Here is a 23,350-nt window from a genome sequence, read left to right as displayed (position 1 = left end):
ACTTTTTTTCCAATCATACTCCCCTACATTATATTTTGGTTTTGTGCGGGACCGGGATGTTGTCAACAAGTGGTGCAACTGCAAGAGCGACATCGTGTTTATTTGCTCGCCAAAATTATACCAAAATCTGACATAGTTTCAAACCGATTGCTATTTGCAGGGATCGTCATTTGGTAAGTGCATACATGAACAACATTTTCAGTCCCCGGAGATCGGAGTAGGACTAGGGGTTGGCCTACTGATAAGGCCCTGCTCCTGTCATGCCTGTGGCTGCAGTGCAGTGTAAAAAAAATCCAACTGCAAAATATCGGGGGGGGGGGGGGGGGGGAGGGGGGGGGACTAGGGGTGCTGTATTTCTGCATACTCAAACAGTATCATGTCTTCAACAGAAGATAAGACTAGTAGAGAGACGAGATGAGTAAATCCAACCACCGACAAGCCAAGACCCTCACGACCGGCCAGCGACGTGATGCACAGGAACGCAAACGGGACGAGAGAGCCGTCCGCAATGGTTACCGGTAAAGAAACTCGGGCACAACAAACTTTAGGGAACGTCTCAAAAATCGAAACATTCCCGTTCGGTATGGAAAATGGAACGTTTCTTTTGGGAACATTATTTGTTCCCATTGGGAATGCACTGTCTTCCCAGCGTGTTCCCAACTGAAACAGGCCATTCCTGAGTTCCCAGGTGGGAACACCTGGCGTTCCAGGGCTGTTCCTGGTGGGAACAGCGCTTGTTTTCAATTGGAACAGGCAATGTTTCCTGGTGGAACGTTCCAACCGTTCCGACTTTTGAGACGTTCCCTTAGCATGCTCAAGGTTTACTCCATCGAATGGGCCTAAAATACTGGGTGTCCAATTAGTTGTCTAACTTACTAGCTGTAGCCTAGTGGTACATTTGCTAAATTTCCTGAAAAACTTGTGTTTGCAAATTCAAAACCCTTTCCTTGATAAGCCTAATCACTACGGAACATTTTTGGAAGCTACTAATTACCTTCCAAAATTCAGTGTTCATGTTTTACATAGCTGCTATGTTGAGAGAGATTATTGAAAAGTGCATAAATTTATTAATTGGTGTTGCATTTATTGTTATTTGGTTTTTTTCCCTTCCTATCCCTTAACCCCCAGGAAACAGCATAAGGATGCCTCATACCTTGCAGATGATGAGAACTTTGCGGGTTTCGCCACTCAGCTGCAGACCATAGGCCTGGAGCTGAGAGACATACCAGGGGATGGGTAGGTGGCTGGCCATTCACCCAAACAACCAACCAACAAGACATTTAACCAGTTCGCGCCGGGATTATTTTGACATCGACTGGACCCAGGCACGGGATTGTTTTTCATGAACCTCGATGCCAGACAGGTTCAGGCCATCATCTGCGGGTAGCACACCCTGATATTTTCTGGCCTCGCTCGCTGCAAGCAGGTCGCTGACAGATATTTCCAGCCTCGCTCGTTGTGCGTATATCCGTTCCAAATACGGCAAAACCTTTGCATATGTAGACACGTCAACCGACGTGAACTGGTTAAATATGTGCACAAATCTATGGTGTTTAGCACCGTCAAGATACCCATCATTTCTCCACAAATTGCTGTGTATACCCAGAATAAGGTTGGGGCAGTGGTACTTTTCTAGCCCTCCTTCTCCACCTGAGCTGGGTACGAATCCTGTCTAAGCCAATTTAATTTGTCCATCCCTACCTGTTTGTGTAGGAAAAACTTGGTAGTGTCTAGTATTTGGGGTTGTCCTCCCACCTCTTACAAACTGAATATTTCCTCATTGTCTTCTCTCTAGGATTTTTCAGGTCTTCTCTGTAGGATTTTTCAGGCTTGTGAGCTATATTGTGCATTGCCCACTGTTGCAGTGGCATAACTAAGAGAGGGGGAGGGGGCAGGCCTTTGAATCCTGTAGTTGATACTATGACCAACGGTGGATCCAGGGGGGGGGGACTGGCAACGGGGGCCATGCCCTGCCCCCCCCCCCCACCCCCCGCAAGTGACATCACAAAAAAGGCAGACACTGCGTACACCACCCACAAAACTCAAAACACAAAACCCCAGTTAGGCTGTTTCACTGTTGGGAAATACTTGGTTTACAGGAATTATATAATGACACTGATAGTGTCCTCGCTACTGTTTCACGGGTCATAATGTGATTACAAAATTTTCATCAATATCAAAATTTTAGAAAAATATCTCAGAATCTCAAGCCAGATACAAGTTATGAACAGAAATGCTATATTATTGTCCATGGATATTTCTAAGTGATGGGAAGTTAAAAGATGGCTGACTCCCACTCACAACCTTCTAGTACAAAGTACTACATTACGGGTGAGTAAAAAATTCGAAACCCAAATGTCGGGACCATTGTTTTAGTGAAGTTCTTCAAAATCTAGGATATGAAAGCCCAATTCATAAGCTTTCTTTTAGTACAAGAATCATTCAAATCACTCATGTAGTTTTCAAGTTACAGAATTTTAAACACAACCACCGTGTTAAAGTTCTGTCCACGGATCACAAAAAAAGGTGTGCGTTCTTTCAGCAAAACGAAAACAATTCACACACATCCCTATGTGATTTGTTTTCGTTTTGCTGAAAGAACACTGCACTTTTTTGGTGATCCGTTGACAGAACCTAAAAACGGTGGTTGTGTTTGAAATTCTGTAACTTGAAAAGTACACGAGTGACTTGAATGATTCTTGTGCTGAAAGAAAGCTTATGAATTTGGCTTTCATATCCTAGATTTTGAAGGTGCTACATGCAGAACTTCACTAAAACAATGGTCCCGACATTTGGGTTTCGATTTTTTTTTACTCACCCTGTAGTACAAAGTACATAGCTTATAGCTCAAATACACAACATTGACAGTCCCAGGGTTTTGGCACAAGGAACACTGTGAACATTGTTGCGTTTTTAGTTGCACTAGACTTCCAAGTCTGCAATCAGGCTCATCATGCTGCGCATTCACTTAATCAGCGGTGATATATTTGTTGATTGTTCTGTTTTATTGAACAGTAACTGTCTCTTCCGTGCCTTGGGCGATCAAACTGAGGGACATGGACGGAACCATTTGAGGCACCGAGCAGACACAGTGCAATATATTCTAGAACACCGGGATGACTTTGAGCCCTTTGTGGAGGACGATGTGCCATTTGACAGACACAGTAAGACAGTTGTAACCCTTGATATAAAGAAGCAAAGAACATTATAGATAATAATTAAAAATGAAGTTGAACAAAGAAATTGAATGGAGTGGAGTTTGAACCTGCGACCTCCAAATTACTGGCTAGGTGCTCTACTAACTGAGCTATCCAGCCCTGTGTTGGTGCCGTCCAAATTTGTCAACATCATTGTTCAGTATTATTGAATAGTGAATGTCTCTTCTTTTTGGGGGGGGGGGGGGGGTTGACAAATTGCAGAATTTTCCCACCATCAAAAAAACGGGAAATGTTTTAGTGTGAAAACTCTTCATGGGGCAATAACAGCTTGTTGCCTTTTTCTTTCGTTCCAGTTGAGAATCTTGCCAAGTCTGGTACCTACGCTGGCAATGACAGCATTGTAGCCTTTGCACGTAGGAATGGCCTTAACGTGGTCATACACCAGCTGAATGCACCAGACTGGAGGGTGAGTTAACCATTGTTTCGATTTTGTCTAATTAAGATAATGAATTCAGTAGTCGAAAGATTTCATAAAGTAAGCCAAATACTGACTCGGGAGTTTTGAATCACTTGCCCATATATTCACACAAAAAGTGGACCAAGTTGGATTGTAACGTGCTGGCTGTAGAACACCTTACCAATACTCAGTCAACCAATGTATTGAAGCCTTATCTCCTTCTCCCACATTGTTACATCACATTATACATGTAGTTCAGTTAACCTCTTTGCATCGGATGACGTGTATACACGCAAAGGTTTTGCGGGATATTCGGAACAAATGATGGATAAACACGCAACAGGCGAGGCTTGAAATATCTGTCTGCGACCCGCTCGCAGCAAGGCGGGAAATATCAGGGTGTGCTACCCGCAGATGACGGCCTGAACCCGTCGGGCATCGTGGTTCATGAAAACAATCCGCGCCTGGGTCTGGTCCTGTCAAAATAATCCTGGCGCGAACTGGAATTAGGTGCAGAGTTTTCAGATCTGATACATCTTTGTGGAACTTTTTACCTTGCTTTTTGTTCATCTTATGAATTTTGTTACATCTCCCCCCCCCCAACCCGCCCGCTGGCCCGCCCATCCAATTGCTGCTTTCATTGGTCCTCGCATTGACTGGCTTTACACTTGCAATTGGTCACTACATTCAAGATGCCTTTTTTGTTACAGATATGTGGGTCGGACAGACCCGAGGCAAGAGAGCTCCACATTGCCTACCACAATGGAGACCATTACTCCAGTGTACGGAAATATGGGGACAAGTCACAAGACCCTACCAAATTCAAGGTACAGTGATGACATAGTAAAAGAGCAGTTTTTAATCCTCTGTGGACTCTGTCCCGAAACTGTAAAGAGTGGTCATTTAAAAAAAAAAAAATCTATACATTGGAACTAAGAAAGGACACATTTGTGTGTACAGAGTGTACAACTAATTTTGAACTCAAAAATAATAATAATGTGATGCTGATACATGTATAACACTTTATACAAACAGTCTCAAAGCTCTTCACAATTATTATGACCCCTGTTCATTAGGCCATGAGAGCAGTTTCCTGCAGCCGCTCGAGATCATTGTAATCTGGTCTCTACCCAGTTAGACTCCTGGGTGGAGAGAGGCAATTATGGTAAAGTGTCTAGCCCAAGAACAAAAGCATATTTCCTATTTCAGTAACAATACACATTATGTATGTAGTCCTCAGACCCAAGAAAATATGCAACTGTCGGAGTTAAGGCCAAACACAAAGACAGGAACGACGGCTCTTCCTACGGTGCATCAGTTGCTGATGACTTCACAGTGCCGGCCGGGGCTTGGAGCAACAGCAGCATGGACGACATGGTGATACACATCATGGATGCTACTGGTTGTCAGGTATGCGCATCAAACTGGATAGCGCTACGAATATAGCGCTAAGACAGCAGTTGTCTTCAGTTGTCTATAAAGACAGCAGTTGTCTTTACACACCACCAAGATGGAGTCTATGATCTACCATGGTTACTAGGAGGTGTCAAATTTTTGAAGGATGGTTGGGGAGTGCCCCTAGGCTGTGAAATGAACTCCCATAATCAACAATGTGCTCGTAACCAACACCTTGACGCAACTTCCATCCTATGAATAGTTTTATTGCGGTACACATTGCTATATTTGATTCGAACCAGCCAGCCAACCCCTGCAACCTCAGTGGTCGAGTGGTAAGACGTCTGCGCTAGCGAGCAGGAGGTCGTGGGTTCGAGTCCCACCCGAGGGGGAAAGACTGATGAGTATACAGTGTTTATAAAAATACATCGGTGAAGGGCAAAACCCAATATTAACTTTACATCACCCCGTCGCAAATTTCATCTCATGAATAACCCACAGCCAATAAAACGACATCTAAAAACCAATCTGTGATGTCATTCTTCATCTCCTAATTGCATTAATGTTTTGATTTTTTTTTCTGATAACAATGATTAGTTGTTAAAAATGTACCATATGTGTTACTATACAGGGTGGTCCCCCAAAAAAACCCGGAACCTTATATACTTCCACTACCCTGAACTTAAACCACATGTACCAATGCATGGAGAATCTTTTTAGAAGAAAAATTAAACCAAGATCGCCCGATTTGGTCCAGTAGTTTTTGTTCTAGAGCCTATTTTGTGAAGCAAGGGGGGCAATTTTATCCCGATGAATTACTAAACCGCACCCGGGAATTTGACTTACATTGTAATTGATAGAGGGATTGTTGTTTAATAATACCCACATGAAAGAAGTATCCCTCACAAAATAGGCTCTGCAGCAAAAACTACCTGACCGAATCGGGATAGTTTGGTATTACCATTCTTATAAAGGATTGTCCATCAGTTTGTACAGGTGGTTTTGAGAGTCAGGGTAGTGGAAGTATGAGGTTCCTTTTTTGGGGGGGGACTACCCTGTATTATTTCTGTTACCAAAGTTATTGTAGTAGATTCTGGTCTGAGTCCCGGACAACAATAGTTGATAAGTTGTTCACTACTGGAAGAATCTTGGTAATTTGTCTCATGCAGGATGCTGGTCTGATCAGCGACACACTCCAGGATAACCAGTATGAGGTAGAGGCAACTATTGACTTCATCCTACAGATCCTGCAGGAGGACATTCATCCTGATGGTAAGATTTGAGGAGACTGACTCAAATAGGCTTCGAACTTGCGACCTCCAGAATAACGTACCAGTGCTCAAAGTTATAAAGCCCTGTTTTTGGAAATAGTCAGCGTCTGTTTCGTAAACTAGGAAATAACATTTTAGTTGAACAAAGAAACTGATGGAAGCAGTGTTTGAAACTGGGGATTGCCGTTCCGGTGCTCTGCCAATAACTGAGCTATCCAGCCCTATGTTGGTGGTTCCCCATGCTTCCTAGAAAATGTACCCAAATACTGTCCACATTTGGGATTATGATCTTGACTTTTTTAAACATTTTCCTACGTCTACTGACATATTTACTGCTTAACAATACGCAACTTCAAATTAATGAATGTGATAAATTCATGCTTTAGGATGATACAACCTGAAGACGGTCAGAGCATACTGACCGGAATGTCGGGTTTATACCTCTGGTTCATTTCAGAACCATTCTCTTAGTTGAGAAATTATTCGCAGATGGTGTTTCCGCAAACCTTTCATTATTTAGTATCTCCACCATGCAAAGCCTCAAATCTTACGGATGATACAACCTCAAAAATGAAGGCATTTGCAGGCACAATGTTCATTGTATGAGCAGTTCAATAATCCATATGAAAAACTGAGATTTTTGACGCAGAATTCCTCTTTACTTTTGAAGATCAAACCGATTCCCAGGATGCTTCCAGAGTGCCTGAGGATGGCCTCTGGTCATCGGAAGGCACAGGGTCCCGCATCTTTGGTGCTCCTGTCGATGAGGACTCCAAGGAGACGCAGCCTAACAGAACACAGGGCAGAGGGAGAGGTCGGGTGAGTATCATGGCTAAAGACGTCAGTCAGTACAGATAACGATTACAGCCTTTATTTATAGGGATGAGGGGGTTCTTGAATGTTGGTTGGTTCTTCTCCCAAATACTCAGCAGGGCAGGTTTAACAGGAGGCCAGAAACACCGGGGCGAACCCCTTCTCTTAGGGATAAGTGTTACTGGGTTCTTTTACATGCGTTGCATTACCCAACACACAGGACCTACGGCTTTACGTCCCATCCCATCCAAAGGACGAAGCAATAATGGTTAAGTGCCTTGCTTAAGGGCACAAGTGTCTATCCGGGCTCCAACCCACACCACTGTTGCCTCTGAAACACCAAAGCATGAGTCCGGTGCTGTTATTCCGGTGGGAGTTAGGGTGACATGAGTTTGATTGACTTAAGTCAGTTCCTGAAGTTATTCTAAGAAGACATGCACAGCCCCAGAACACTTAGTAGTGGGAGAGATTGGGAGAGTCCATAGAGCTATATTAAATTACTAGAGCGCTAACTTCGTGTACAAAGTAATGCCTGCTGGGCGCATCCATGTTTGTGCACAAAACCTATGGAGACCTAGAAATTTTGTATGGCTTTTGTACGGCTATTTGCATATCTGCATTTGTATTACATACCGGTGCGTTATCGAAGTCAATACGATCAAAACCGAAACGCACGATCAGCAAATGAGCGTGTCATTTTGCTCTACGCAAACAGCGCAACATGTGCGCGTCCCTCCGCTGCAGATGCTTTTTGCCGTCACGTTTTTTTGATCTGTCAATGACGCGCTGAAGTTGTTTGCGCGTGTTCTACTTGCGCGTTGCATGTAGAGTACACTTTCAAAATTCAATCCATCTAATTTCATTATGTTCTACAAACACGCACATGAATGTCTGCGCCCAGGACGGCTTCGAAGCATTTCCGCACGCAGAATGGCGAGTTAGCGCTCTAGTAATTTAATATAGCTCTATGGGAGAGTCAGAGTTTTCATTATTAAGTCAGTCAACAGTCAGTTCCTAAGTAACAGGTGATGAACATTAACAAAGGAATGCCTTTGTCATGACTCATTTTAATAGTTTGTGACTTGAGTTGAGACTAGATGACGATTGAAATACTTTCAGTACCTCTGACATTTCGCAACCTCTCCAACAATTTCAGGGTCAACGGCCAGCCGTCAACAGCCGCATCCTGAAGCAGCAGAAGAGAGCAGAGAAGAAGGAACGACAGATGGAGAGGCATAAACAAAAAGTCTTGGGAATCCAAACGGAGAACCGTGACGAAGACAAAGACGACGCGCAGAGTACCGTGTCCGTTCCCGTTGGGCAAATGGGAGCGCTTTCGATATGAGGGTGTGGTACGAGTAACAGTGTGAACAATTCTAAGGTCAGTGATTGCTGAACGAGGTCGGCCAAACCTGCAGGACATGTTGGATCGCTAACATTTGAAGTCCCAAAAGAGATCGTCGACAGAAACTTTACTTGAAGTAGAGTCAGGACTGTTTAAATAGAAAACACCTTGTGACACTGAAGTCATTGAAGTTCATTAGCCGGTTTCAAGCGAGAGATACACGAGGTAGCATTATTTGGGCCATGTGTCTATTCAAACACTGGTATAGACAAAGGGTGCCTTGTAAGCTGACATTAGCAGCGTACCGGGAACAAATCACCATCCAGTTGAAGATTTGCAATAATGCAGTTGGGAACAAGGACACCCGTTTTAGGGGTTTTGGGGTCTTGTTAATTGGATGTTTTCTTTAGTGACAAACAATGGCTCTTATCCTCTAGGGGTCCAAATGAAGATGTATTTGTTTGGAATCACACATAAACAAACAAAACCGAATGATCATATCACGGAATATATGCAGAGTCAACCAGGAAGTTGGAAGAGGCCTTTTTGAGACACATACTTGTTGGCAAACTGTGCAATTTTTTTTTCCATTTTCGAAGAGAGGATTTGTTTTATGTAGTTGAAATTCTGTAGCAGTTTTGGAGTGCACTACACGATACAACGGTCAGTTCACGCCGTCCCATATGTTACCCCAAATGGTGCTGTTGGATGAGAAATGGGGAGGGGGAGTATAATGAAATTACATTTTAATTTATTGTTTGCTAGTGTATGAAATATATTTTGTGATTACAATAAAGGAACATAAAACACACTTCAAAATGCCACTTTTTAGTCAGTTTATTGATAATGAAAGCCCATAATTGAGCTGTCCCAGTACGTACACAGGCAAGATATTCCTTATTGTGCAGGCATACAGAGTAATAGATCCGCTATAGCAGATCCATGTATACAACCCACTAGATAACGAACACCAATATACAGAAGGAAATTCCAAACAGTTTTTCTGTCTATAAGTATTACATAAAACATTGAGGACCAAGAATTGCTGTAGCTCTCCTATTTTGTGGACCCTATTGTGTTCGTTACTGTGAAGTTCTGTTGTCTGGATTGAAATGAATAAAAATTTCACAAGATCAGGTTTTCAGACACGGTAAAGTCCCCGACATTGTTGACATCTTCAAATTTGTAAATGTTTTAGCTTCAAACTTGTGATTTTATCAATGTTACAGCCCCAATTTGAAATGCTGGAGCAATACTGATCCATTTGTTGTACTCAAAATGTTTCATACAATTCGGACTGTTTATGAATCCGGGCATCTGAGAACAGCCCTTGCTGTTTTAACAACAGTAATGCAACCTTGGATTTCTGTCAATATAAAACCATGTCTTCTTGTGTGTTACTGTAAAGTAATTACAAAATTAAGCGTTATATTTGTTGTTTCACAATGTTTCCATATTGGCATTCGGCAAACAAAATTAGAAGCCATTTTTTGAGGTGGTACCACGCACACGCTGCATGTATTCTTATTGAAAGACAAGGCACGTGCGCATTTTGTTGACTCTATTGGTCGAAGGAGCCCGGAGTGCCTGTGTATTACCCGAGTACGACTCGCTTCAGCCTGGTGCCACCACAGAAAATAGCCTCCCACCAGATTAGTCTATTGATTGAAAGGGCAAGAACATGCTTTTGAAAAAAAAATGTACAGTATTTATGTAAACTATGAGAAAGAGTAACATTTGTAAACGATGAATATGATGCTAACAAATACTAAATCTAAAATACATATTGTCTACGTGGAACTGTTTTTAAATTTGGCAAATTGGCAATAATAAACGGCATATCTTATTATACAAACTGTTAGATCTTTGGTTTCATATGTTAAAGTGTACAATTGACATCGAGGTTTGAAGCTTAGTGAAGCATCAGAAGCATTGGGCAGTTCAAGGCTACACATGATTCTGCATCTACAGATATAGTACTAAGGATACACTAAGATATAAACCAATTTGTTTGGAGTTGTAATAGACCGGTGCATTACCCCTTTGCCACTGCGCATGAGGCAATGGCATGTGCACCTCTCATGTACCACATGTACCGGCCATGGAAGTCATACACACAATCATGGCTGTGATTTGTGAAAACACCATTGGGTAGACAGGAGCTTAAATGGATGGGTCTATTGCACTGATCTAAAGACTGGATAGCGTACAGAAAGCTGCAGAAGAAAGCCATTTGAAGCCGTATTGGTGAGACTGGCTGGTGATCTATAAAGGACAAGCTGCTGTCTTTATAGGCAGTATGATTCACTTTTGTAACATCGTCGTTCACCTGATTTATTTACCTGCACCCAGTACCACTGACCACAGTTTACAATTTGTCAAACGTGGTTTACTTTTTTAATGCCGCAGTTCACTTTTTGCGGCGTTTGGAAATATAATCACGAGGGAAATGTATCCTTATACGTGTACGGTACGTAACCAAAATGCGCGTCAACTCCTGATACAGCGCGCGTTGTCTATACATGTAGATATGTAAAAGACCGGGACGAACTCAAAATGTAAATTCAACTATGTGACTGGTGTTTGGGCATCCGCTATCTAGTCTTTATATAGCGATCAGTGGTCTATTGTCGAGTCCTTTACCTCATCAAAAAACCTTCTTCAAGAGCAATACTTTTTTTGGCAGTAAAATGGTGTTTTTAAAATGTGAATTTCAACTCCATCAATTTGTTTCTGAATTTTGTCATTGAGTCGTACATTTTCAGACAATACGATGGATCTTTTCTTTTTTCCTAACATGTATGCAAGACATTTTTGTTAGTTAAATTATGACTGAGTTGTCTCTCCTTGGCCACCGTACAGGGCAGCATATCTCGTTCTCTCTGATATTAAATTCGTGATTTGACAGTGGAAGTCGCAAGCATGCAAGCTTCTGAAGTTTTTCTCTGATTCTACAAACATTACTATATTTTACTAAATTTACATATGGCAGTTATTACTTAGAATTTGATTGAGTGGTAAAGCACAGCATTGCTTATAATAACAACCTCATAGTTTCATTTAAATAACACAAAGCAAAACTGAATGCTGCAAAGATGAGTTGATTAAAACAGTACAATTCTAAATAATTTACTACCTGTTCTGAGTGATGATAGCTTGAAACTGCTATCCAACAAAGCCTGAATTTGTTTCCCACTGTGAAAAAACAACAACCGGAAACGCTGTACTGTCTAGTCCAACTACAACCCAACTACAACCAGCCTAATTAACAAGCATTGAAGAGCCCCAGCAGTACAGGTCACTGAATCAAATGCAATCTTGAGAACATTGGCAATGGTACCCAAGAAATCCTGAGCATACCTCATGCGCCCAGTACTGAAACACATCCAGGACACGAGACTAAAATCCAAATCCATTGTCTACCTTGATGAGAACAAGTGGAGGCTGCCATTTTCACGCATGCAAAACAAGAAATTCTCATTAAAACAGAGACTAACACTACCACAAATACAAGTAAATATGTGTAAATATAAAAAAATATAAATAGGTGTTTAAAATCGCCTACATATGTAACCTACCGGTACACTGTACAGTATCGCCATTGAAAACAAAAAGCTGCTGAGGTGTGTGATTTGAAAAAAACGAAAGGAAACCATTCGCTCAGAATTGTTTCCAAGGAGTTGTCATTAGGTCAAAAAAATAAAAGTCTCCGGTTTCTGGTATGGAGCTTGCCCAAAAAGTGGTGCGACGACGCGGCTTCTTTTTTTTTGGTGCCCGACTAAATTTAGTGCAAAATATATGGGAGTCCCGAGAGGCATAAAGCTTATACTCGATCGTAACCCCATCTAAAAACACGTTCAAATTGTACAGCAGCAGGATTCCAGTCAAACCAGTGAGTTTGGCAGTTTTGAGACATCATCTTACATTGAAAAAAAAACACTAGGGGGGGGGGGAAGGCCTTATTAAGCAATCTTTTCCAAAAATGAAAATTCAAGGTACGGTGTGTTAAATGACAAAAAAGTGATGACCCGAGTTTGAGAAAACACTCCAAAATTTGTCCTTTAGAACAGAGGTGGGATAAACTGGTGAAACATATTCTCAATTATTGTTTTTTTTTCTTTCTGCCATTCAGCTGGTTAATTGTAAATCCCTTACAAAATAAAGGTATGTGATGCATTCTGTCACAAAAAAACAGACACTTCCAGGCAGAGCTTGAAACGGACCACACAAACTAATGTGGGGCTAATTTTTTTTAACCCTTGATTTTGGGGTTCAGGGGGTGTTTGTTTGTTTGTTTGTTTTTTTAAAGTATTTTTAAATCTAACTATATTCTAAAATATACTGCAATAGTTTCAAATTTGTTTTGCCTGTAAGGCAATTTTTTTTTTGGGGGGGGGGGGGTGATTTGTAGAAATGTTCATCTGAAAAATGGAATGTTACTGGAAATCCCTACACCTTTGTGACATGATCACAAATCTCAAATGAGCATAGTTTTGCCGATTACCAAGGAAAGTCTTTTCAAAACTTGAGTGTCACTGGGAAGATTGATATTTTAACTTTTTGAAAGACCTCTTTCAACCACGTGCCCTGAAGTGTCTGTTTTTCACAAAACAAAACGTGTAAAACTGGCAATTTTGTTAAAATGGATACCCGACTACTAGACCAATTTTTTTCCGGACGTTTAGTGCATGCATGTCAGACATAAATCATGGCTGTGATTGGTCGATACAACATTGGACGGGGCTTTCTTTTATCGGTCTACTTGGCCCAGCACTGCCCATATTATACAAGGTGTATCCAAAAAAGAGGTATTTTATATAGAGCTGTATTAGGCCCCCCAAAAAAGTCTCTGGTTTCTGGTATGAGCGCGCGTCGCCATAGCCATGCGCGTCGGCAAAAAGAAAAAGGTTTTTTTTCAATGAAAGATGATGTCTCAAAACCGCCAAACTCACTCTTTTGACTGGAATCCTGCTGCTGCACAATTTTAACGTGTTTTTAGATGGGGTTATGATCGAGAATAAGCTTTATGTGGCCTCTCTGGACTGCCATATATTTGCACTAAGTTCAGTCAGGCAACCTTTTTACAGTCATTAGCCGACATTTGAAGCCGCGTCGCCGCCCCACTTTTTGGGCAAGTTCCATACCAGAAACCGGAGACTTTTTTTTTTGGCCTTAGATTATGAGAGTGCTAATTCACCTTGCACAATGTAGCCAGCTGTGCATGTATATGTGCCTATATGGAAAACCCAAGTTCCTGTATGGTTTTTGTAGGGTTATTTGCTCTGGTTAACCTGTGTTATATGTGAGGCACTCTGGCAAAATGAGACGGTACTGGGCACAGGCTGTAGTGGGGGAAAATTCACAAAAACTGAATGGGGGTGGGGGGGGGGGGGAAGTGGGTTGATGTTTTTCCCATTTTATGGTATTTTTGTAATTGTTGATTAACCCTGACTCCCTAGGCCTTTTTGCTAGGATGAAGGCTCAATTCTGCAAAATCCTCCGATTGGCCCCGTGGAAAAATAGCATATAGCCTCAATCCTGCAAATTCCTCCATTATTTCTTGAATATGGTCCGTGGAGGGGTGAGCGTATGGTCCGTGGAGGGCCTAAACAATTTCAAGTTTTGAATCCTGCAAAATCCTGCTGAGGCTTGGCCAGTGACATCCTGGAGCAGTACAGAGGATTTCAAGCATAATACAGGCCTATATTTATGCATGGCTGAGCAAAAATAACTCAAGGTCTGGCCTAAGACCTTGACAAAGTGCATCCAACAAAATCAGTATATAAATGCACTGTTGCCATGTAACCTTGATCCTCCAAATATATAATTCCTCCACTTTGGCAAAGAGGATTTTGAAGGATTCAGGGCGGTTAGGGTTAATTCTACTACACAAAAAGAAATACATGTAGTATAAAAAATGGTGGAATGGGTTGCACGACCTGCGCAGAGTGCGTCTGTTACAAGTTGAGTAAAATCGAAATTCAGTTTTGGACAAAAACTACTACACATATACATGTACTTAAGTTTATAATTTTAATCCAATATTTTTATTCTTTTTTGGATACACCCTGTACGATACCTGACTAACCCAGCTTTAGGTGCTCGTAATACTTCGTGATCATCTTCGTGATTTCCTCCATGAGGACTTTGCGTTGAGCCTTGTCGTCTTCGGTCTCTCCCTTCGCGTCCACAAACTTGTCGGGGTGGAAGTCCTGGCACGCCTTCAGGAGGAGCTTCTTCCGTGCTTTGCGATTCTCAAGGTCAAACGTATGGCTTTCAGCCTCGTTCTTCTTCAGCTCCTCGAGGTGCTTCTTTGTAAACTTGGGGCTCTTGGGCGGCGCATGGCTCTTGTACAGGTGCTCCATCAGGCTGCTGGCGCTGGTGTTGGCCTTTTCCAGTGCGTCCAGTTCGTCCTTCAAGCCGTCAAGGATCTAATTTACAAAAAGATTTATTTTTTTTCAAATAAACCACAACCGACTTGGTACTTTGAAAGAAACAAAATGAATGAGGGCACCGCTAAAAAAGGGCTGGACAGATTGATTGGTAGAGCACCGGAACGGCAATCCGTAGGTCGCAGGTTCAATCCAGTCAATTTCCTTGTTCAACTTTTAAAAATTACAAAAAAAAATGGCTCATAAAATGTTACATCTTCTTTATGTGTATTATTGCAATTCTCCCTCCCCCCCCCCATCCCCCAAATAGGGGGAACTTTTTCGTTTCAAAAACAACTCGGTGTTCTTGTGTTCGTATGTTAATTGCGCTACAGGTATTGGAATAGGGAAAGAGTTGTTGTAGCTCCAAATATTTCCACATTCAACACCGACTCTCTGGAAAAGTGACAATTGACTCCCTCTTCTTGTCAAACAGGTAGCATCTGAAGGTTGAGTTCCATACCAGGGCTGATTTCACGAAATGCTAAGATGCATCTCAAGACGTGTAACTCGTCTTGAGTTATAGTTATAGTTATAGTTACTGTTATAGTTTCGAGAAAGAAAACCGCTGTAGAAACAGATTTGAAAAGATTTTTATAGTTTTAATAAAAATATAGCTTATTTGCACAATTTGATTATACGCCTACCCCTTTTTCAAAATAAAATGATGAAACAGGGAGCAAGAATGACTCTATCGTATCTTGTGTAGACCCACATGTACCTTGAGTGTGAAATTTATTGAGCGGAGTAATATTTCTGACGAAAGTTTGTGTCCTACGCACGGGCGCGGGAAGTTGGTTTTGCAGGGACTGTTTCGTCAAGCGCTTAAAAAACAAACATGAAACAGTCATCAAATTGGCAGCCTTGATGGGTCTTGCTTATGATGGGTTTACTGAAATTGGTCTTAGGAGGCATCTTAGCTAAGATCAATCTGAGAGCGGGGACTCGTCTCAAGTCCTAAGATGAGATAAGAAATCGGCCCAAGGTTCAGTAAAGATTTTGTAAAGTGACCAGGCATCCCTTGATCCTTCTTCACTCAAACTAGGTTAACAAAAGTCCATTTCTTGACTCCAAATATTAACTCCGAGTGTGCCTCACAGAAGGAATGAACACTGACCTTTCGTCTGATCTTCTGCTGGGCTGCCTCGTCTCGCCAGCGCTCTTGATCCTGAATGCGTTGGTACCCCTTCACGCACTGCTTATACCACTTCTCCTTCAGAAATGTCTTCGGCTTGGCCGCATCGACGAGCTCCAGACAGCGCTTGTAGTACGACTTGGCCTTGGCGTTCGAGAAGAGGATCTTCTGGTTAATGAGGCCCAGATAACTGAGGGCTGCTGCCTCCTGTTCTAGGTCAAGCTCGGCTGCCTGTAAGAATAAGAGTACGGTGTCACTGGTGGTGTGACCTACGGCCAAAGAAAAGCAAACTTAACACTCCTGCTATCCGAACAGTCACAGACAGTCAAAAATCAATCCTTTTCCCTGCCATGATTTTGTGGAGCACTGTGGTCCAATGGTTACGGTGTTCGGCTCACTTGCTCGAACCCGGAAGGGGAACATGGTGCTTGTGTTCTTGGGCAAGACACTTTCCTACAATTGCCTCTCTCCACCCAGGAGTATAAATGGGTACCTGTGAAGGTAGAGACCAGATTGCGTTGATCTTGAGCTGCTGCAGAAACTGGTATCATGGCCTGATTAACAGGGGTAATAATTGTGAAGCGCTTTGAGACCTTTGGTATAAAGTGCTATATAAGCACTATATTATTATTGTTATGATTTTACACAGGCTAGTCACCAACAGTCAGATCATATGTCAAGCAAGCACTCATGGTTGACACAGCTGTCTTATCAATCACCTACAGTCAAAGCATAGCTGTGTCAAGTTACATAAACAGTCACAGCCAGTCAATCATTAAAAACAATGCCTTGACTGATTCTTAAGGACAACTTGGCACAAGATGCATGTTTGCATAGGAGGGTTAAGGCCCACCCAATGGTTCGACAAAACACGGCCGTGATTATCTGCAACATATGCACTCACAAATGACATGCAAGTTCAACATTTTCAGTAAGACACTGGAGATGCGCATGTGCACAGTGGGCAGAGCAGTATGTATCAGTCTATTTCCAAGCAAGCCATTAAAGGTAAAGTCCATCATTTGTAGTTTGTGCATATTGTTCGTTTGAAGCAACAAACGTGCTCAAAATCTAAAGAAGGGTGCTGAACAACTAACCTGATGAAGTTTCAGCTCAGTACGCGATGTCGCGCTACGATCTGACAAATTATAGCAGCCGAGCGCGCGTGTGCGTTGTGACAACACTTGCGCGCACTTCGCCTGATAACAAAACGACCTGTTAATCTAAATTTCCTACGGTGCGTCTTAAGAAGCACCGTTGGAAAGGCCTTCTTTCGTTGATTACTTCAAAATGACAGCTTGCCAGAAAGAATAATTTCACAGGGAGTTTAGTCCACTTACTATCTTTCAACCAAGTATGTTTTTCAACAATAATCACGTCAGTTACATTTTGGATAGCTGCAAATGATGGACTATAGCTTTAACTGGAGTATCCACATGCTGTCCACACAAAGGCAGCGAAACCTTGGTGTGTTTAGGAATTTGCCTCGGAGGTGTTTCCAGGGAGCCATTATACTTCCCGAGCCATTATACTCACTTTTAGGCTGGCTTCCTTAAACCAATCAACAGTGATCCATACAAGGTCCATATCGATGAACTCCTCGGTTTCGAATAGTTGCTCCAGAAGTCCCTCGCCGCTCTTGCGTGCCTGGATCGACTCCGCGGATGACGCTTGGTAGCGGGCGTCTTTTTTTAGGACCTTCACTTCGAAAAGGAGGTCCTCTGATTCCTGATCCAAGGTTCTCCCTCTGAGGAAGCCCAAGGCTTCCTCTACTGGCTGGTGGAGATCATGGAGGCAGTTCAGGCACTCCTTGTACTCGCCACTCTCCAGGAGTCTTACGGACTCCTTGAAGAGGGTGTTGGCTAGGAGGTAGTGTGCCCCAGCTTGTACCATTCCAGCCGGAAGATAGCTCGCTATTATGTGCATCTCTCGCACCTTCTCCTTGACACCTTCAAGATTGCTGATGATCTCCTGTGTCTCAAAGTACGAGGCCTCCATCTCTTCGCGGAGCTTGTTCTGCCATGCTTCGCCTTGAGTGCTGCTCCCCCGCAACAGAGCGTGGCCCATCTGCTTCAGGGAGTCCTTGAATAACGGGAGGGCGGCAGACTCGTCCTGGTTTCTCAGGAGGTGCTCCTGGGCCATCCTCTTCAAGGCCATGCCGCAGTTTTTGGTGGCAGATGCCCACTTGGCCACCTTCGTCGGCCCGTCAGCCAGGTTCGCAGCTCTGGTGTACAACCGCAACGCGTCTTCTAGGCGAGACATCTTGATACAAGGCGAGATGCCTTCCTGTAGAGCCTTCTTGTACATGATGTTGCCTTCGATTCTGAACTGGGCCGATGCTGACTGATCATCTGTGGAAGCGCTGGCTGTATAAACAAAAAAAGATCAAAATAAGGGAATTTACGGTTGCAGCTGCACAAAGTAGACCAAGGTCGCCTTCGCCAGGGCCAGGGCCAGGGTCTGTTACATAGATTAGGGGTTTAGCTGCACTTGCAGAATATTATAATATTCAATATTTTGCAACAGGAATTTTGCAACAGGAAACCCTTAAACTCCAAAAAGCTGCTTGATAAAAAGTCAATACAGCTTCAGTCCAAAAATTGGGCCACCAGTATCAAATAATTGAAAAGAGCAATGCTCATAGCAATTTTTGGCAAGGTATACATATCTAGCTAGCCCTAACTCCCTAGGCCTTTTTGCTAGGATGTAGCCTCAATCCAGCAAAATCCTCCAATTGGCCCCATGGAAAAATAGCATATAGCCTCAATCCTGCAAATTCCTCCGTTGTTTCTTGAATATTGTCCATGGAGGGGTGACCACTGCCTGAATCCTGCAAAATTCTCCGGCTATGTCTGTCAATAGGCTGAGGCAGAGGCAGTGACATCCTGGAGCAGTACGGAGGTTGTAAAGTATAATCAAGGACTAAATTTATGCACGGATGAGCATAAACAACACAAGGTCCGGCCCAAGACCTTGACACAGTGCGTACTCCGAAATCAGCAACGCACTTTTGCCATGTAACCTCAATCCTGCAAATTCCTCCAATTTGCAAAAAGGATTTTGGAGGATTCAGGGCGGTTAGGGTTAATTAAATTAAAATTAGAAAATGTGCGATAGCTTTGTAGTGTGAGCTATGGCAGTTTTTTTTGGTGTTATCACTTTGATTTTTTTGTTTCAAAAATGGCCGCTAATATGTTTGAACTGGATTAATTATATGTGGTGACAAGCATGCATCGGCTGCAATCTTTTTAGGGGGTAAAGTGATAGAATCCACAGGCATGCAACTGGGAATTTAGAGAAAAAAAACGAGGAAAATCCAAATCACACAAGACTTTATTTGTACACTGAGTATTTTTCAATTTGTAATGGCATTCATGAGAAGTAAAAACCGAGGAAATCAGCCGATCTGAGGAAAAGTTGCATGGCTGCATCCAAAAAGCTGCCACCGCTGCAATGCTATCACATATTTTCCAACTGCAGCGGTGCATACCTTGCCAAAAAGTACTTATACAATGACCATTATTCCCCTCGTTTGATACCGACCAAACCCTCTGGCTGATGGCCTATAGGTCACTTTAGGGGAAAATGCAACAGATTTCAAGGGCAATTCCACGGTTACTCACGTTACATTTTTGATGTACTTTTGAGTTTCCTTGGGCTGTAACTACCTTACTGAAAAGGTTTAATAACTGTTATCCCCATGGTAGATAGAGTAGACCTAGACCTACCTAAGCACCAAAGATGACATCCAGATAAATGTGTTATGTATAATAAACAAGACGCACAAAATCGGTTACTCACGTTTCATTTTCGTTTAATCACGTTACATTTTCGTAACGTGAGTAACCGATTTTGTGTATGTATCACCATACATAACACATTTTTCTGGATGTCATCTTTGGTGCTTAGGTAGGTCTAGGTCTACTCTATCTACCATGGGGATAACAGTTATCAAACCTTTTCAGTAAGGTAATTACAGCCCAAGGAAACTCAAAAGTACATCAAAAATGTAACATGAGTAACCGTGGAATTGCCCTCAGGGGCCTTTTTCATACCGGCGTTTCTGGAGGGCATACCGGCGTTCCTGGAGGGAGGTGCACATTGGAAACTGTAGCTGGAAGTTGGAGTGCATGTAGGGGGCTTAACGTCTGGTGTGGCCCTCGCCTTGCCGGCAGCTGTCTTGGGCTTCCCTGTTTTCGGCTTCTTTTCCGGCCGTGAACAGGTGTTCTCGCACTCACTTTCACAAGAACTGCAAACGTGGGGCGACTTCTTTGTACGTCCGCTTCGTCTGGGGGTAGGTGGGGACGCTGGTACCTTACGTGGTTTCTTTTTGGGAGGCATCTTAGGACTCGGTCTAGGGGGGAAAAAGTAAAGTGTTTCACTCATTCTAACACACATTTATTGTAACACACATTGTCGAGGTCAGGTCATCACAAAAAAGTGAAGAGTTACACACAATGGCATTGCCACTAAGGCGCTGTTGCACATGTAGTAAGCAACGCTAGAGGAAAAGCTGCACATGAACCCCAAAAATTCACGCCTCATATACAAATTATTTACAAAGACCTAAATAATCACCCATGAAACTATTTTTTTTTTTTTTCAAACCTGATGTGCCAGTACAAAATAATGGAAATAATGCAGTTCTAACCGGTTCTTGGTAAGCCTACTTCAATTTGAATACTTTGCAGGCCTATTAATTTGTTTTTATTATTTATTTGACATCCCTATCAATATTCTTTGCACGATTTGCATGATTGGGGGGGGGGCCTATTGCTAGTGTGGTAGGGCCAAGATTTAGTTGTAAAGTTTAGTACAAGATAGCGGTGCACTTTGTGTCCAATATACGAATAATGAATGTTTGTGAGTGCAATGGTAATTCATCTGTCACCGAATGAAATTCTTCTTTCCATTGCACGAATGTGAAACATTCATTATTTGTTTTATATAACACCTGACTAAATCTTTGTCATCTGATTGGTTGACTTTTAATAGCCAATTTATTCAGGTTAAAACTGTTTAAAAATTCGACAAGTTCATCATATATTTATATTAATATTGCAAACTGTTCAACAGGTTGAGTACAATCATATTCAATTCAGCTCGATTTAAAACAGCGGCAGCAGTGACACCGTGCAATGGAAGTTCTATTCATTGTGCAATAAAACTTCCATTGCACTGTGCGCTGCGTGCCACGTTGCACGCCACGCGCGCGCCGTGCATTGGTACGAATAATTCAATAACATGTGATCAACGATCCACCAATCAGATGATGGGGATCTATTCAAATGTTGTATAATAAGTGCTATTAGAAGAATGAGATAAAATGTACAGTGTGAAGTACAAAACAGAAGTTAACAAGTACATGAATATTACAAGGTGGTTTTTTTTTTGGTGTACAGTGTTCAAGGAAAATTCCACAGTTCAGGTCAGGGTCAATGCAAGGTTAAGATTGAAGATTTATAGTTCTGTGACAGCTTGAACTCAAGAGGGTAAGGACAATTAAGATTTAATGTTCTCGGTCAACTTTGAACTCATGACCTTCCTGCTGGTCACGTTCAGGGTGCAGAGCATAGTGTCACTGTATACAGCATCGATGTATTTAATGGGAGTAATGTAGCTCCCCTCTGGAAAAAGAAATTAATTTTAGTTTCAGTTTAGATGTCCCCTCCACCCCCCTTTCTTGGTAGTGTGTCCCCCTATGTGTTTGTTTATTTCGGCCCACAAGTTCCCCCTATATAATCTGCCACATAGTCAAGCCTTATTTAGTACAGCCAGCAGACCAGCAGAGACAAGTTCACATTTACTATCAGGGTGACCGTTTTAGCCCATTTTCTGCTAACTTTGACATATTTTTTGTAAAAAAAAAATGACTTTGACAGAAAATGTGACATAATGGATTTTTTTGGCAGATTTCTGGCAGAATTCTGCAAACATGGATATTTGACAGAAAAAACATAGCAAATTTGAAAGAAAAATGGTACATTTGTTTAAAAAAGCTTTAATCTTTTAAAACAAACCCTTGCATAATGGGACAGGTTGGCTGGTCTAGGTGCTGAGGTTCACGGGGAACCGGACTTTGTAGTGACGCAACTGCATATTTAGGCTGAAATTTACGCAATTTCATAACATCTTTATGTTACTATATATACATTGTTGGTTTCAGACTTTAAGATTTGTTGACCAACCAAACTCGTCGGCGACATAAGAACATATCATACATAAAGGGCAGGGTTTTGAATTTTTGAGGGAAATTTGGGGGTAAAATGACCATGACAACGACAAACCGCAACACGAAAATAAAGATGAAGATCACTGCGCGATGTACCATGCCATGTGTACCATGAGCATGCAAGTCGCGCTGCATGGCACCAACCAATTGCACCAACCGACCCGCAAATCGAGTAGGAAAATCATAGAAACTGTTCAAAAATAACAAAAAGAGTGTCATTACATTGAGAGAAGTCTGCTTTAGGTTGATAATGTGATTGTTTAAAATGTTAGAAATAAAAAAAATTTCTTGATTCTATAATTTCTAATTTGATCGAAACAAAACAGGGGCACTACACTACACCATACACGATTGCCCAGACACGATTGCCCAGACATGCCAGATATGGCAGTCTAGGTGAGATCTCCCTGCCCCAGCCCAAGCTCATCCCCCCCCCCCCCCCCCAACACCATCCCACCAACAACACCGCACCTCTCAGCTCCCCGCCCCATCAGACCATGTGTTCCTTCACACGATGCACGCTGGTCAGACAGACTTGTCAATGCATGCAATGCTTGTGACATCAACAAGTAGCCTATCTGTTTTATTGCAGAGTCCGCACCCACTGCTCCAAATCCGATCACTCAGTAAAAGTTTATTCATTCAACATGTCATGAGATTACTTACGTCTTTAGCCTCAGCACGGAAGATTTCTTGGGGAAGTATCTTGAAGATGGTCTAACCAGTAACACTTGACAGCAGGGCTAAAAGTGGAAATTAGCTTGATTCAGATTGACAGATGTTTACAAGATATTTACTTAAACTTTCACGGGCGAGTGGCGCGAACTCGAAAGATTAGTCTTGTTTCAAGACACAGTACTATTGAATGATGTTGTTCCCTCTCTATAGATTCTCAGTGCTGGGCGTTATATTTTTCAGAAGTGAGCTCTCATTATTACGTATTTCTAGAACCATTTTAACTTAAGGCAAATCAGTTAAATCACGCGTCGGGCGTGCACTAAAAATTGGCCGTGAAGCAGTCCATTCCGAACTCTAACGCTTTTTACCAAGACTACAATCGTCCGGCATGGCCGTTTCACAAACACGGCTTTGTTTCGTTTGGGCTTTAACTAG

General features: G+C 42.3%; 2 protein-coding genes across 5 annotated transcripts; one reads left to right on the top strand and one right to left on the bottom strand.

Moving 5' to 3' along the window:
* The first annotated feature begins 27 nt into the window (after positions 1-27).
* LOC119742439 (OTU domain-containing protein 3-like) lies at positions 28-10,294 on the top strand. The gene is made up of 10 exons (XM_038218360.1): positions 28-173; positions 390-518; positions 1,129-1,236; positions 3,016-3,164; positions 3,512-3,624; positions 4,326-4,442; positions 4,849-5,025; positions 6,180-6,282; positions 6,952-7,100; positions 8,251-10,294. Exons 2-10 carry the CDS (start codon positions 415-417, stop codon positions 8,437-8,439), a joined length of 1,209 nt encoding a protein of 402 aa, XP_038074288.1. The 5' UTR covers positions 28-173; positions 390-414; the 3' UTR covers positions 8,440-10,294.
* A 4,165-nt stretch (positions 10,295-14,459) lies between these two features.
* Positions 14,460-23,292, bottom strand: LOC119742438. Of its 4 annotated transcripts, none has more exons than XM_038218359.1 (5): positions 22,904-23,292; positions 20,061-20,359; positions 17,542-18,371; positions 15,988-16,236; positions 14,460-14,870 (listed from the first exon to the last, which is right to left on the bottom strand). In XM_038218359.1, the coding sequence occupies exons 2-5, from the start codon at positions 20,344-20,346 to the stop codon at positions 14,523-14,525; spliced, it is 1,713 nt and encodes a 570-aa protein (XP_038074287.1). In that variant the 5' UTR covers positions 20,347-20,359; positions 22,904-23,292; the 3' UTR covers positions 14,460-14,522. The 4 variants fall into 4 exon arrangements, with proteins under 4 accessions (XP_038074287.1, XP_038074286.1, XP_038074284.1 ...); XM_038218358.1 differs by lacking the exon at positions 22,904-23,292 and adding an exon at positions 22,709-22,753 and having other exon boundaries at positions 20,082-20,359; XM_038218356.1 differs by lacking the exon at positions 22,904-23,292 and adding an exon at positions 22,709-22,751.
* Positions 23,293-23,350: the final 58 nt, after the last annotated feature.

This window comes from Patiria miniata, unplaced genomic scaffold (genome assembly GCF_015706575.1).
Source record: "Patiria miniata isolate m_02_andy unplaced genomic scaffold, ASM1570657v1 HiC_scaffold_6, whole genome shotgun sequence".
NCBI classification, from domain to species: Eukaryota; Metazoa; Echinodermata; class Asteroidea; order Valvatida; family Asterinidae; genus Patiria; species Patiria miniata.
This window is presented reverse-complemented; position numbering and strand designations above follow the sequence as displayed.